This window comes from Taudactylus pleione, unplaced genomic scaffold, assembly GCF_031769625.1.
Source record: "Taudactylus pleione unplaced genomic scaffold, aTauple2 ptg000529l, whole genome shotgun sequence".
NCBI classification, from domain to species: Eukaryota; Metazoa; Chordata; class Amphibia; order Anura; family Myobatrachidae; genus Taudactylus; species Taudactylus pleione.
In genome coordinates this window covers 3,343,510-3,361,012 of record NW_028284931.1, presented here as the reverse complement: position 1 = coordinate 3,361,012, position 17,503 = coordinate 3,343,510, and the positions used below count along the sequence as shown (strand labels likewise).

General features: G+C 39.1%; 1 protein-coding gene across 2 annotated transcripts in view; it reads right to left on the bottom strand.

Moving 5' to 3' along the window:
- Nucleotides 1–3,085: 3,085 nt before the first annotated feature.
- Nucleotides 3,086–17,503, bottom strand: part of NFIC (nuclear factor I C) — a 185,891-nt gene continuing 171,473 nt past the window's right edge. For both annotated transcript variants that reach the window (XR_015870072.1, XM_088450827.1), the window contains exon 11: nt 3,086–6,669. Coding sequence is in view for 1 of the 2 variants with exons in the window: in XM_088450827.1 (XP_088306953.1) it covers nt 6,652–6,669 (18 nt within the window). In the remaining variant the exon portion in view is untranslated. The remainder of the gene's footprint in view (nt 6,670–17,503) is intronic.

The window sequence follows — 17,503 nt, the reverse complement described above, 5'->3', positions numbered from 1 at the left end:
ATACACTATCCAGGGCATAATAAGACCAATATGTACATATATGTCCAGGGCAGTGCTAGGTTCTTCTGCTGCTCCCCCAGACTTGCTCCAATGCTCTGAAAGGTTGCCCACATCTGAAATAAATATATTCAGCTCAGGCAGGATGGCCCTACAGCCACATTTAATGGCTTCCTGTGATAGCTGGTCCTCTATACTGTATGCTGGAATTATGACACACAATACACTTTGTATGACGTAAAGATGGATAAGTCCTAATTATGCCCTCTTCATGGACTGGCTACACTCACTCTAAAATCAAGCATTTGGAAACCCCCCTCAAGAAATCCTGCGTTTGCCACTGTTACCAGACTAGAAACATAAAAAAATGCTTTAATCTTGTAATATAAATAGAAAATGTGTATGTTTTATATTATTATATATTCAGTGTTGTTTATGTATTTGTTTCTTTAGAATTTATTCAATCTTATTAACTAATGGATAAAATCCTAATTCTGGATCCTGGCTAAGCATAGAGCACCGGTTCTCAAACTCGGTCCTCAGGACTCCAAACAGTGCATGTTTTTCAGGTCTTGTCATAGAATCACAAGTGAAATTATTAGCTCCACCAGTGGATCTTTTAAAATGCTTTAGTGAGTTATGCTGGGTGACCTGGAAAGCGTGACCTGTGTGGGGTCCTGAGGACCGAGTTTGAGAACCACTGGCATAGAGGGCAAGCTACTATTACTGGGGCAGTTTAGTAACGTTCAGCTGACTTGGCAGTATTTTTTATATAAATAGGGACATATGTACATTTTTTATTGCAGTGATAACACATTACACACATTGGGCTTGTTGGGCAGTTGCCCAAGGGCCTGAAGCTTGTAGGGGCCCCGCCAACCCACCCCCCTGCAGAAGCGGCCAGTTGGTAAATTTGTGGTATTTTTATAAGCCGGCCACCCGTGCACTGTATTCTGATCTAATCTCACCCCCCCATGACGAGAACTCACTTCAGTCCCAGTTTCACTTCATCCGCCGGCTTCAGACCAGTCAGACAAAGTCTCTCTTTTTTCCCGTGGCTGGGTGGGTAGGGGCCCCAGTGCATTGCTTTGCCCAGGGCCCACACTGCTGTTAAGGCAACCCTGTGCGCTATTCCTCTGATTTCACAATTCACCAATCCACCAATATGCACCCATAGAATGCAGATAGTTTTCAGTGATTTGCAGAACATTTTCAGCAAATAACAGATATGTCATTCATGAAAGGCTTATCATTTTACTAGTAACAGTCAGCAAATCAGCTGATCGTACCATACACTAGTAATCTACAGTCCCGATTAGTCTGTGAAATCCAACAGTTTGGACAACCTGATCAGCGCCGTAACAGGGCTAAATAGCTACTTGTGCCGGTCCGCCCCTTTAGCACCTGACGTCATGACGTTGGGCGCATGACGTCATTATAACACGTGGAGGGTGCAGGGCTATCAGCAGCGGTAAGTGCAGCACTGATTGAAGCGTCCTGAGGATAATCAGCAGCACAGACTGCAGGATGCCTGCCAGCAGCGTCTAAAGGATGCTCCAGTGGTGCCGCAGCAGTGATCCCTGGCTGTAGGGTGCCATTCCAGGCACCCTGCTAACCAGAAGGGCCATGGGGTGGTGACAGTGCCGCCCACAGAGCCCTGCGGGGCAGCACTGGTCGCATACCCCTAGCTGTGCTGGCCACAGAGCCCTGCGGGGCAGCACTGGTCGCATACCCCTAGCTGATCCCACACCCTTGAACCTGATTTTCCAATTGTGCTCACTTTTTGGTCGGACTCAGCAATCGGTAAACTCCATACAGTGCAGATATTTTTACACAATCATCAGCAAAACGGAGGATTTCACCAATTGATTGCTGATGTATGGGCCCCATTAGAAACAACTTTCTATATTAAAAGGCAGACAAAAACGTTAGTAACCAAAAGAGATGAGTGAATTTCTCCTACTTATCAGAATAATTTTTTTTCACTGATTCAAACAAAAACTAACCTTTTATAAAACTAATATGCTTTATAAGTAACAAAATTGTTTAGCATGTAATTTTTTTCAATGTATTATTAATTTATTATTTTTTTAATTTGTTGTTACAAAATGATTAAATTTTTTTTAAAAAGACAAATATATTATTAATTGCATTTGTTATCCCTGATTCAGTAAGTGACAAACAGTGCAATTTGTAAAAATTAAAAATTTGCTGAAATATTTCACTCATCTCGAATAGAAAAGATAAATATTTACATCTTAATATTAGTTGGGGTATATGAATTTAGAAAAAGTGTGGTGTTCCCTTTCAGTACCCATGAAATTTAAAAAAGCAAAAGAGAATGTACAGAATGAAAACATGGCCAGCTGATATTTGTGACAGGCATCATACATACAGTAGGCCCAGATTTATCAATGAGTGATATTCTGGTTATCACTCATTACTAATCTTAAATGGTGCTCCAACCAATCAGCTTCTAACTGTCATGTGTTTGAAAAATGGGAGTTAAGAGCCGAACGGTTGGAGCACCATTTAAGATTATTAACGAGTGATAACAAGAATATCACCCGTTGATAAATGAGCCATAGAATTTTATTACATTCTTTTATGCATTTCCACACTATAGATTATCCATAGCCTCTACTATACAGTAATTATACTACTCAGCTAAGTGCTACTTACACGCATTTTCTTACATCAATGCTATGCAAACTTTTAAATGTGGAAGGCCAAAAATGTGATACATAAATTATGCATGTGGGTCATACAATAAAGTCTATAGAGATTAATAGGGGTGCCACAAGACAACTTGGTCTGTACCCTGCAATCATCTGTCACATTATCAAGTGACACAGATTGTTATTAAAAATTATTAATTGGGGGTGTTTCACATAATTCATGCTGCTCCCAGCAATGTTAATGTTTAACAGCCTCTCTAAGGATACATATATACAGAGTAAGGGAAATAAGAATGCAACAGAAAAACGACATACAGGATGAAAAAGTAAGACAAAATACATCAATTACAAATCCATTAACAAAATAATAAGGAATCAGAAATCATTAACTGTTTAATGTCTGTACACATTTCATATTTCCTGTATACTGAAGTCAGAGCATGCAGCAAATGAGCAAGTGGTTATTTCATCATTTATCAGAAGGCAAGGCACATAATGTGATAGAAAATTTCGTGCAAATAAGGGAAAAAAAGATCATTTGTACATATTTAATGCTATATATATATATTTATATATATACTATTTTGCTTCATAGGATACTTTACTTTTGTACTCTCTAGTGTTTTATTTATATTATGGTTTTTCAGTTAACCCTTCCATACAACATCTCAAAATGCAGCAGACCTCATATCAGATTCTGGTGATGGTCCCCCAGAGATGACTGACAATTTCTTTGCCACCTCAAAACATCCCTCAATTATTTTTGTTTTATGTTGCAATACTGCTAGTTTTTTAGTGACAACCCTGACAATGACATTGCTATTTAGAAGTAGGATGATGATGGACCAGCTTTAACTGACCATTTACAGAGAGGTCTTTGAGGATGTAAGGGTTTTTGGGTGTTAAAGTGGGTCAGCTGAGAAGGATATCACTACCACAGGGAGTATTAAAACCCCATAATAGAACCAAGCAGATATCCTGCTTAAGTAATAGGTATGTTTTTAATTTTTATTCATTTTAAATCCTTTCAAAACAGACTATTTATACATGGCAGAGAGGGAGGAGTGAAGTATAAAATAATGCACGTCCCATCTTAACCTTTAATGGAAATAGTGCCATATTTACATCTGCCATGCAGGTCTTCAGCCACAAGCCTGTACGATGAGTGCAAGTAGTGGGGTTGTTTGCAGGGAGAAGCACCATGCAGTTTACTCTGTAATGTGGCTGATAACTTCTGTTTAGTACTTACTTTTATTTTTCATACCTACAACTTACTAATATACTTGAGGGGCTCACTTGAGTAGTGTATGAAATTTACATATCTGTACATTTATCCTGCTTTCTATGCAAGTATGAAATTGGAATACAAGGGTATATTTGTATATATACATGTACTTAAAACATTTGCATACTGAATATATACACATATACAGCATATTTAGAACTGGATTTGCTTTTTTTCTGTAACTGAGAGGCCATTTTATAATTGCATGATCCAAACCTCCTCAACCAAATTCATGACATAATATCCTGATACAACACTACATGTGGTTGATTAGTGTCAATTTATACTACAATCTTGAAGACTTTTTAAAAATCCAGCTCTACATATACACAGACACATGGATGCAACATACTATAGTATATGTATACACACAAACATATAAACTATGTAAACATACCTTTATTACTGCAGTGACTTGAGATGCTAGAGAAGCTAGACCCATCTTCCATACCACCCACATGTCCCTGTTACACTGCCCAGATCTCCTCTTTGTGCCTATTATAAAGTTTGTATCCCAACAACCTGGAGCGTACTATGGGCCTGATTCAGAGCCACTCGTAAGCGGCAGCTCGTTCGCTCTGAGCGATGTTTGCCCAAGTGCGCATGCGTACGGATCGTTATACGCATGCGCAAACCAGTCAGTGCGGCCGAAATTCATGTGCTCGCAAAATAGCGAATGCCTGCTAATTTGAGTGACAGAATGAGGCGTATGTGGTTGGTAACAGGGGAAGGTGCTTGAAAACGGGGAGTGGAGATCAGATCGCAGGCGTGCTTAAAGGTCAAAAAGGGCGTTTTATGGGTGTGCATATTTAAAACAGCAGCGTCATTGACCACGTCACTGGGTTTTTTTTAAGCAAGAACTGCTCGCAAAATTGTGGTAGCAAAAACCAACCCCAAGAATAGCGAGCAGTTCATACCCTGTTCGATGTACTCGATTAATCTAATAAATAGCGGACATGACGTAGGATGCGAGCGGCCAGGGGGCGTAGTTTCCCAAAAAACGACCGCAAGTTTTGTACGCTCGTTCAGACCTAGAGGCGTGAACAGACCGCAAACAGCGAACGGTTCATTTGAATAGCCACCCCTATTTTCAGGACGAGCGAGCGCTAATTGCGTCCGGCTCTGAATCAGGCCCTATGAGTTTTAGGGGTATATTAGTGCGGGTTTATAGAAGTGGAGATGTTGCCTATAGCAACCATTCAGATTCTAGCTGTTATCTACTAGAAAGTGCTAGATAATGATAAGTGCTGTATAATCTTATTGGTTGCTATGGAAAACACCTTGACTTCTATAAACCTCCACTTTGGTAAATATACCCCTAATGTCTGGAGAAAGCTGGCATACGGCAGCACTAACCTACCCAATTACAAATAATAGTGTCTCTCTTTTTGGATATATTAAAAGTTGCAAAGTATGCAAGTCACTGCAATTCAAAGTTGCACTGTCAAACAATTTTGTGTGTGTATGTATATATATATGTGTGTGTGTGTCTCTGTATATATGTGTGTGTGTTGTACATATACAAATTTGCCACAGCGTATACATACTGATGTTAACACATTTTCTCTATGGAAACACATATACGTTTGCGCACATGTACATTATAAATCATATGAAAAATGCATGCATGACATGTAATTATTCCTTCAATATCTGAGATTATAGAAATAACAAACAACACTGCTGACATGCAAAAAAGGGTGTGTAATAGGTTCCGGGAGAGATCTCAAAACGAGGGAATAAAGTTCCTTTTTATGTGCATGTCATGAGTGCTGTATGATATTTTATATGAATTACTATTTTGACTCAGACACCAGGCTCTATATTTTAAAGGGAGAGTGCCTGTTTTTTTTGTACACACTCTCGCACACACATATATATCTTTGTTCACATTATCCAACTAATGCTGTTTAGGCAGTTCATTCTTAAACATAACAAGCTGAGTTTTATAGTGAGATTGCACAAAATACACTCTATGGCCTATTAATGGACTGGGCTATAACATGACATGGGGAAGAAAAACAACTAATCTCTCTTTCTCTCAGTCACATATACATTATATCATTACTGTAAGTTGTCTCGAAAAGGTGCACTTGCAAATGTGTATGTGGTTCAATAGGTACATTGCAATTTTGAATAAGACCCGGGAGAAGGTTAAGGTGCATTCCACAATATTTTGTGTATCCCCCTAATGCCAAGCTTTCATAAGCCAAAGTCCTTCAGCCAAAAACAGTATAAACTTTTCTGAGAGGGAGCAGAATAGAGTAAATAAACAATGAAGTAATATCAATCGCATAATAATATTAATAATTATAAAGTATATCCATTCAGGAAGATCTTAGTTATCCCTCTTTCTTGCTGGTTGGATTTTCAACCATTTTTGTGAATGTGCTAACAATGAAAAGATAGTAAAATCATATACATATATATTTTCCAATAATCCGTGATGCAGGAACATGAGCCCTGTGCCTTTCTTCTGTCAGAAGGACCCATCAAAAGATGACAGATTATTATTCTTCCTCATCTCATCTCCCACTGACCACTGTAGGATATCACTGACTTTTTTCTCTTTCGTGGGAAGAATATTTTTGCAAAAAGATGTTTTGAGCTGTTGACCTGTGGACCTGAAGCCTCGCAGAGACCCTCACTTTCTGTCTGCTGGTTCCAGTGGATGGAAGGTAGGTCAGGCTGTTAACCCAAGTACCAAGACTGAGGAAGAAAAACAATGAGAATGTTACAGTAAATTGTGTCAGATAGTATACAAACTCTTACTAATAGTGTCAAATAAGAAAAAAGTTAATTAGGCTAATTCTGTCTAAAAATAATTTCTCTGTAAAATAATAATTTAAAATTAACATTTTGGTGCCATTCAATAGCTTGTACTTCTATAATACTGAATGTTATTCAAGGTCTTCGGTTGCTGCAATCCGTTCACCTCAAGGACAAAGAATCCCAACCTCCAGTGTTGGAAAATGATCACCATTAAACATTACAATCATTTTACTTTGGACCTAATGTAACACAAAAAATGGAATTAGATGTCAAATACAGAAATAGTTATATAGGGTCTGAATCAGAGTTGTACGCAAACCTGGTGGTTTACATATATGTCCAATGTTAGTCGATCTGAGTATGCACAGGATCTGCATTGCGCGTGTGCAGATCTGTGTCTGGGCGTGCCGAGGTCAGTGGCTGTGTCCTTGGACGCAGCTTAACTGGCCCCGGAAACATGAAATGTACAGTCATCCTGAGAAACCTAAGGATTACTCAGATGACCGATGTTCACTCAGATTATCATAACCATTTATTTATATAGCACACACGTATTCTACAGCGCTTTACAGAGAATATTTGGTCAGTCACATCATTCCCTACTCAAGAGGAGCTTACAATCTATGGAGCTCATTCAGACCCGCTCGCTAGGATGCGTTCGCTCGTAGCTGGGCGATTTTCACAATCTGCGCATGCGTACGCATGCGCAAACCAGTGCGAGAGATGGGGAAGAGTTCGCTCGCTGCGCATAGACAGCCCAGGAGAGTGACAGGAGAGGCCGTTTCTGGGTGGTAACAGGGGCAGGCCACTAGAAACGGGGGAGTGGAGGTACGAACGCAGGCGTGCCTGAGTGTTGAAACGCCGTTTCAGAGGCATCCATAATTAAAAGGCAGCGTCATTGTACACAGTGTCGGACTGGGACATTAAGGGCCCAGTGGGGGAATATAGCGGTAGGGGCCCATGCTTGATGGTTGTAGCCAGCCAGCACAGACACTTGGTTAACCAATAAGCAAATCTTGTTGTAGTTTCTATAGAAAAGAGCCAAGCTCTCATGTTGATCAGTGGTACTACGCCATCAGGTAACTGACCATCTAATACAGTAACAATGTATGATTTGAGGTCTGGAACCTGACACCTAGAAGAGGGGGTGGGCCCCCAGGCAGTGTGACCCACCGGGGATTTTCCCTGTACTCCCGTGTAACCCTGATTGTACACGTCACTTGGTGGGATTTCACACTGAAGTGATCGCAGTGCTTGCGGCAGGGTATAGTCAACCTCAAGTGCTGCAATCACATCCAATGGTGCTCGATGTACCAATGTTTTCACGCACTTCCAGGAGATGACGTGCACAAGTGGGCATCTTATGAATGGCTGGTGGGCGTCTGCATACACATAGTGATTGCACGTCAAGACATCCTGGGCGTGCTAATGCCTTGTGATCGCCTGCCTTGCTGGGCGTGCCCTGGATTTGCATACACATCCAGCGAGCGTACGCATCTAGCGAGAGGGTCTGAATGAGCTCCTATGTTCCCTACAACATACATACACACACTAGGGATAATTTTTTTCGTCAGTGTGGAAGGAAACCGGAGTACCAGAAGGAAACCCACGTAACCACGCAGAGAATATACAAACTCCACACAGTAAGGGCCATGATGGGAATTAAACCCAAGACCTCAGTGCTTTGTAACCATTACAGCACCATCCGTTCGCAGCAACGGATCACAAAAGCATGCAGAGGGCGTCTTTCTACTACAGAAGCCTCCTGCTTATTTTACATATTTTATATCCAAAGCAGTGGCAAACGCAGGATTTTGAAAGGGGAGTTTCCAAATCCTTGGTTACCGAACCAATGAAAAAACATCTAGCCACAACTATATATATATATATATATATTGTGACACAGTCGGGATAGGGGTCCCTCTCCTGGGGTAGATGGACTCCCACTTTATACACACAGCAGCCGTAGAAACAGGACACAAGTCTGGGGTTCTCGTACAAACTGGTCGACACCAGTCTTTATTGTGCCAGGTAATTATAACAAAACATAAACAAAAGTCCTAGCCCGTCTGGGCACTAACTAAACATTAGGTACCCTCACTAGCAGAACAGTAGGGCCTACTGCCCTCACCATCAATAACAGCACGTGTACAGTACTCACAGGAATATCACAGTGTCTCTGGACATGCTAGCCTGCATACCTGCTTCCCCAGGTGTGAGACACTGCATGAAAACTCTTACACAGCAATATTGAGCCACTTCCAGGTGTATCCCTTAATTAGCCTGCTCACAGGCTGGAAGGCCTAACACCGGAAATGGCCCTGTGGATGGAGCCCTCCCTTCTCTCTCACATCCACACCCCCAGGCCCCATTCTCTGGCTTTTACCTAAAGCCGACATTCAGATCTGTTTGTAAAACAGACTCTTCCTGGGACTTAAGATACATATTACAGGAATCTGGGATACGCTATCCCTAACTTCTCCAGTGCTTCTATCACATATCCCACCCTTTGTTTCGACCTGTGGGCGGAAAAACTACAAACAACGGACACGTGACAAAGCATCTGTATTGGCCAGCTGGCTTCCTGGCCTGTGTTCTACTGCGAGCTTGACATTTTTTAATGCCAAGAACCACCTTGTTATTAAGCTGTGGCTTTATTAAACCTCTTCCAATGGTGTAACCAAGATAATTTACTTCCTCCATCCCTAGGCAACATTTCTCTGGGTTGGCTGTCAATCCTGCCCTATGGATGGAGTCCAACACTGCCTGTACTCTGGGCAAATGAGACTGCCAATCAGGACTATGAATGACTACCTCACCTAGACAAGCAGCAGCATACCATCTATGGGGTCTTAGAATTCTGTCCACCATCTTTTGGAAGGTAGCTGGTGCCCCACGTAACCCAAAGGGCAACATCTTATATTGGAACAACACTTCTGGCGAAAAACACTGCGCTCTGTTATTTATGTTGGGACATAAGAACAACACATCAATGTATTAAAAGAATTTAATGCTTAAATTATAATAATAATAAAAAACAAAGACACATGTATAAACACAAAGATAAATATGAAAATTGTAAAAAAATAAAAATAAATAATGAATAATAAGCGAGCCTGCTAGAAGCTCATAACAAACAGGAAATTAACAAGCATGCAAATGTAGGAGTTGATCAGGCTCCCAGATCTAAACACACTCTCCTGTGAGAATAGCTACACCATATACCTGTGCAGAATGAGCTACTGTATATACTGCTGTAGCAAGTGAATTGTTAAGGCACTGGTGGAGCCTGTAGCCACTGATAGCTATACCCAACAATGTATCAGTAATGATATTAGTGGAACCCGTTGAAAAAATGCCAGTTTTGTATCAAAGTCACAAGTGATATAGCCAATCTCAAGCGTGATTAATGAGGCTGACCATATGTTCCCTCAAGAGGAGGTGATAGATATAAACTTCTTTGTGAAGCGGAATCCAAATGGATCTTCAGACTTCAATCACTATCTCCAGATGGCTTAAATGAAGCCTTGGAGTTCTGTGATTAATTCCTCCATTGGGTATGGAGATTCAGCTGGTACTGGTCCATATGTACTGTGTGGTCAGTGGACCGGTGCCAGGAAAAAAGGGAAAAAAACCTTAAATTTCTCTTGCCAACCTCAAGAGATTTTTAGACCCCTCTTCACACACATGTATATGTATGTGTGTATATGTATATGTATTTATGTGCATATATATGTGTGTGGGAATGTATGTATATACATGTGTACATCTACCGAGTTGCTCTGGGCTACCAGCATATGACCAGACATCATTTTCTCCGTACAGTGTTTCTCCCTGATATATCAGTTGGGTCTCATTAGAGATAGTCCCATTCTCATATCTTTAGCCACATTGTATAATATCAGGTGTCTCTACTCGATAAACCAATTCTACTAGGACCGATATTGATATTTGGATAATTGGTGCTCTTCCATGAGTCTAGTACTACTACGGATGCTAAAATATATCATCAGTATTACCATTAGCATTATACTACAGTTACATCATTCAATAATAATAATATATATATATACGTGCATATGCATATTTGTGTGTATATATATATATATATATATGTGTGTATGTGCTTACATACATGTATGTGTGTATATGCATTTGTGCTTTTATGGTATGTGTATTAATTCAGTTGTTCACTTATTTACTTTATTCCAGTTCATGTCCAACTTATTATGTTAACGATATACTGGAATTCAGCTGCTATTGTTCGATGGTGATCATCAATGGTCAGCTACATGTTTGTTAGATATAGATAGGCTATTTTTTCCTTTCTTTTTTTTCCATTTATATTATTTTAGTACACTACTCAGGATATCGCAAAGTAGCTGATTCAGCACAGGCGATGTTTCAATTAATCATTAATAATGAAGCTCTAACTATATAATTTATATTCTCCGATGGTCTATATTTCTCTGTAATGTTTATTGTTGGGACATAGGGGTAGACAGCCAAACATATGGTCACACTTGTTGACATATGGGGGCTGAAATAGGTATGCTTATATATGCATACATACGTGTTATATGCACATAGTTATATATGCATACTATGTGTATCATCATACGCCTATCACTAATTGATTTTAGTTGTTTTAATAAACATTTTTCTTTTTATATATTTATTGAATGTTTTGTGTTTAAGATGTCGTAAGGAATATTAAGAGTATATTGGTAAATGATATGGATAAATTTTTTTGGAACCGACCGTTAAGAGTTAAGGAGAGTTGGATGGTTAGTAAAGTAATTATCTAATTAACCAAAGGGTTCCACCCTGATACACTATATATATCATCTAGCCATGAAGGGGAGCATTACAGCTTGAAAAAGGCTACAGTAGTAGCCGAAACGCGTTGCTGCTCTCCATACCAGCCACTGAAGCTACTACCCATCTGGAACCAGGTGCCGCCACATTGAAAACTAGCCTGTAAGTTTTTTCCGGCGAGATTTGAAGCACCGTTTAGACCATTGCCCTATCAGCATCCTCCGGTGCCCACTCCAGTTATGGATCCGGGTCACGTGGCCGCTGACGGAGGTCCCGGCGGCTGTTAAGCACAAGACGGGTGCTGACGCCGAATAAGAGACCAACAAGCGGCTTGCAGACCTGTTGGACATCAATGCTTAGCACATCTTGCTGAAATACACTGGTAATTTTCAGTTACTATTTCCTTTGTGAAAAGGACGGCATGGTCCCTATCTACAGGTACTTATTGACAGCCTAAATATTTAAGTACCCAGCAGAACTTTGCATGACTGTTTATTGCACAATAGGGTACTATTCTACATGTTATATACAGGCTCAACTTCGGGAACATATGGTCATCCTCATTAATCACGCTTGAGATTGGCTATATCACTTGTGACTTTGATACAAAACTGGCATTTTTTCAACGGGTTCCACTAATACTGATACATTGTTGGGTATAGCTATCAGTGGCTACAGGCTCCACCAGTGCCTTAACAATTCACTTGCTACAGCAGTATATACAGTAGCTCATTCTGCACAGGTATATGGTGTAGCTATTATCACAGGAGAGTGTGTTTAGATCTGGGAGCCTGATCAACTCCTACATTTGCATGCTTGTTAATTTCCTGTTTGTTATGAGCTTCTAGCAGGCTCGCTTATTATTCATTATTTATTTTTATTTTTTTACAATTTTCATATTTATCTTTGTGTTTATACATGTGTCTTTGTTTTTTATTACTATTATAATTTAAGCATTAAATTCTTTTAATACATTGATGTGTTGTTCTTATGTCCCAACATAAATAACAGAGCGCAGTGTTTTTCTCTTCTATTGTATATGCTTGTGAGGTTGGCAATCACCTCTTAAACACTGCTGCACTGGTATTTGAATCACTGGCTCATTGGCGCTGAGGTGTTTCTTGTGAGTTCACTAATTGTTTTTAAATTGTCTACCCAGCTGCTTTTTTGTCAGAGTTCAACATGACAGAGTTTATATGGATTAAGGAGAGGAAAAGTAGAAGAGAGAATTTTGTATTTAGATTAGAATCGGATAATACTATGGATGATGTAGAGCCAGATCTGAACCAGGGTTTCCTTGAACTTGAGACACTGTTGTTGGCTGAAAGTAGACACTGGCTTGATAGTGTTTTTTTTAAACAAATATATTGAGCTAGACTGGATCCCCAAAGGTCTGCAGATAAATAAACATCTTTCCATTAATGATGACCCTGAGCTGATGAAAGAATGGGAATCAGCTTTGAAGGGCTGCTCTATCTCTTTGCTAAAAGCACTGGTTGGGTATAGAGAAAGAAAACTAGAAAAAATAAATAAGGAAATAGAGCAGGTTCAAAAGGACCTTTTGATTTTTAAAGATGACCCGGAATTTAAAAGACGAGAGTCGGAACTGGGTAAAAAGGTCTCTAGCTTTGAGAAGGAACTTATAAATAGGAAAAAAAGAAAACTGGTAAGAGATGATAAAGACTCCTATATACAGGAAAATAAAAATCCCAGGAGATCTTTTCCACGAGCACGCTTCCCTCATCAGAAAAATCAGTCATCACATACAATAGTGGAAAAAACAAGGGAGAATGAGATAGAGGATGCATCCAAATCACCTTTTGATCCACATAAGAGAAATGAAAATAACTATAATTTTTCCCCCAAATTCAATCTAGGGGCCAGACCCAAGAATAGGAATAGCCAATTAAACCAACGGGATTTTTCCCACCGAGAAAAAGACTGGAGGATACCGTTAAATCACAACCGATATGCACCCCTTCAGGTGAGAACACCCAAAAGAATAAGAGATATAGGGGAAAGAGAGGAATGGGTAGAAGGAGATCTAAGACGCCCAAGGTTCCATTAAATGAGTCTGGCATTTTTAATCTATCAAATAGACTTCTAAATTAATCCGAAATACAACTCCTCTCTAAGGGCCTTAATTTTGCTCCAAGTGCAAACCCCAATCTTTTTAACCTCTTTTCAGTACTCAACCGCTATGTGAGGTCATTATGCAGACAAAGATACTTTTTTTTTTAATTAAAAAGGGGATTTAGAAGAATGTGATGAACCTATTATTCTGGATGCGCAAGATCTAGACTGTCTTTCGATATTAGAGACATTGCAAGAGGAGGGCAGTACAAACGAAAAAGGGGTTAAAATTTATGATGCCCAAACCCCCACCATTATACATCCAGATAGGACTAAATTTAAGAGAAAATCCAATTTTTACCCCCTTAACCATAAAAGCTCACATATTAAGTTGTTTTATAAAAATACATTAAAAGAGTTCCAGAGATTATGTAATGCCAACCCCAAAAAAGACCTGGGGAAGAGAAATCTGTCTTAGAGAGAGAGAATGGCTCTTAAAAATCTTCAGGATGACGACTCCATCATCATCAAACCTGCTGATAAGGGTGGTGGAGTCGTCATCCTGAATAAAGAGGATTACGTTAGAGAAGCTTTGAGACAACTTCATGACATATCATTTTATCAGATATTGGGAAGTGATCCTACATTGCTATACCAGAAGGAATTAAGGATACTGTTGGAGAATGCACGAGATGAGAATGTCATAACCAAAGATGTATTTCACTTTTTATTTGTTTGTCACCGTGTCACACCGGTGTTTTATTATTTACCTAAAATCCATAAATCTTTAGTTACACCACCAGGGCGTCCTATTATTTCGGGTATTGATTCTCTCACTTCTAATTTATCGGCTTTGTTGATTATTTTCTACAGGGTCACGCTGTTGCTCAGAGGTCACATATCAGAGACACTACCGATCTGCTAGGAAAATTAAAAAATATCACTTGGCAATCTAGCTATGGTTTTTTGATGCTAGACGTCCAGGCGCTCTATACTAACATCCCCCATGAAGCAGGGATATCTGCGGTAAGGAGGATACTGGATAATGATGTAAACACCTCTGAGCAACAGCGTGATTTTTTGGTGAACTGTATTCGATTTATTTTGACACGGAATAATTTCATTTTTGACTCCACCCACTACTTACAGATTCATGGAACGGCCATGGGCACCAGATTCGCTCCGAGCTTCGCGAATATCTATATGGGCGAATTTGAAGATCTTTACATTTGGGATGGACCAGCCGGAGCAGGTCTGGTGTTCTATGGCCGTTATATAGATGGCCTTTTTTTCATTTGGGATGGGGATGAAGATTCTGTTGTGCACTTTACTAATTTCTTGAACACTAACACTATGAATTTGAAATTTACATCACATTTTAGTCACGTTTCTATTGATTTTTTGGATGTTACACTTTCAGTGGTTGATGACAGAATCATCTCGACTCTCTACACAAAAAATGTTGACTGTTGTTCATATCTACATTATGATAGTGGCCATCATCGCCCGTGGGTCCAAAATATTCCAAAAAGCCAAATGGGTAGGATTAGGCGAAACTGCACTATAGATGCAGATTTTGAAGTGCATGCAAATAAACTGAGGGATAATTTTTTAGACTGGGGTTATCCCCTTGTACTAATAGAGGGAGCTAAAAGTAATGTTGAAACGGCTCATAAAAATAAATCTATACAAAATATAGATTTAGATATAGAGAATACTCCGATTGAATCTAGTGAGATACCAAAAAGAGAAAAAACAACTGAATGGGCCAATAGGTCTAGGGACATTAAAACTGGTAAAAAAGATACTTCATTATCATTTATTTCCCAATTTAATAACGAATCCAGACGGATTAGCTCAATAATTAGTAGGAACTATAAGATCTTAAATTCCGATCCAATACTCTCTAATTTTATTGCACCTAAACCAAGTATTATTTTTAAAAAGAACAGAAATCTAAAAAGTTTTTTGGCCCCAAGTACTTATTATAGTAATAAGACAACATCTGGAAAAATTGATACTTGGATCCCCCAGAAACCTCAAGGTTGCTATACCTACAATCATACGAGATGCCTAACATGTAAACATGTTGTCAACAAAAGTAAGCATATAATATCGGTTAAGACAGGAGCCATTTTTTAAATAAATTCCTTTATTAGCTGTGAGTCAACTTATGTTGTGTATGTACTTAACTGCAACTGCCCGATGCAGTACGTGGGCCGCAACACACGCACCCTGAAGGAACGGTTCCGCGAACATAGACTTAATATCATTAAAGGCAAGGAGGCACATAGTGTCTCTCGACATTTTTCAGAGGCACATCATAATAATCCTGATTGTCTCAGAGTTATGGGGATGGAGATTATAAAGAAAACTTTAAGAGGAGGTGATAGATATAAACTTCTTTGTGAAGCGGAATCCAAATGGATCTTCAGACTTCAATCACTATCTCCAGATGGCTTAAATGAAGCCTTGGAGTTCTGTGATTAATTCCTCCATTGGGTATGGAGATTCAGCTGGTACTGGTCCATATGTACTGTGCGGTCAGTGGACCGGTGCCAGGAAAAAAGGGAAAAAAAACGTAATTTCTCTTGCCAACCTAGAGATTTTTAGACCCCTCTTCACACACATGTATATGTATGTGTGTATATGTATATGTATTTATGTGCATATATATGTGAGTGGGAATGTATGTATATACATGTGTACATCTACCTCTGATCGGTATACCGAATGTCAATTAATATAACTTTATTATGTAAGGCTCGCTCTTTCCTTTTATCTTATCTTATCTTTTCCAGTGCAGTGGGGATGTGCATTATCTTGCTCTCGGTTAGCTCACCCATATGCCCGAGTTGCTCTGGGCTACCAGCATATGACCAGACATCATTTTCTCCGTACAGTGTTTCTCCCTGAAATATCGGTTGGGTCTCATTAGAGATAGTCCCATTCTCATATCTTTAGCCACATTGTATAATATCAGGTGTCTCTACTCGATAAACCAATTCTACTAGGACCGATATTGATATTTGGATAATTGGTGCTCTTCCATGAGTCTAGTACTACTACGGATGCTAAAATATATCATCAGTATTACCATTAGCATTATTAGCATTATACTATATTTACATCATTCAATAATAATAATATATATATATACGTACATATGCATATTTGTGTGTGTATATATATATATATGTGTGTATGTGCTTACATACATGTATGTGTGTATATGCATTTGCGCTTTTATGGTATGTATATTAATTCAGTTGTTCACTTATTTACTTTATTCCAGTTCATGTCCAACTTATTATGTTAACGATATACTGGAATTCAGATGCTATTGTTCGATGGTGATCATCGGTGGTCAGCTACATGTTTGTTAGATATAGATAGGCTATTTTTTCCTTTCTTTTTTTTCCATTTATTTTATTTTAGTACACTACTCAGGATATCGCAAAGTAGCTGATTCAGCACAGGCGATGTTTCAATTAATCATTAATAATGAAGCTCTAACTATATAATTTATATTCTCCGATGGTCTATATTTCTCTGTCATGTTTATTGTTGGGACATAGGGGTAGACAGCCAAACATATGGTCACACTTGTTGACATAAGGGGGCTGAAATAGGTATGCTTATATATGCATACATACGTGTTATATGCACATAGTTATATATGCATACTATGTGTATCATCATACGCCTATCACTAATTGATTTTAGTTGTTTTAATAAACATTTTTCTTTTTCTATATTTATTGAATGTTTTGTGTTTAAGATGTCGTAAGGAATATTAAGAGTATATTGGTAAATGATATGGATACATTTTTTTGGAACCGACCGTTAAGGGTTAAGGAGAGTTGGATGGTTAGTAAAG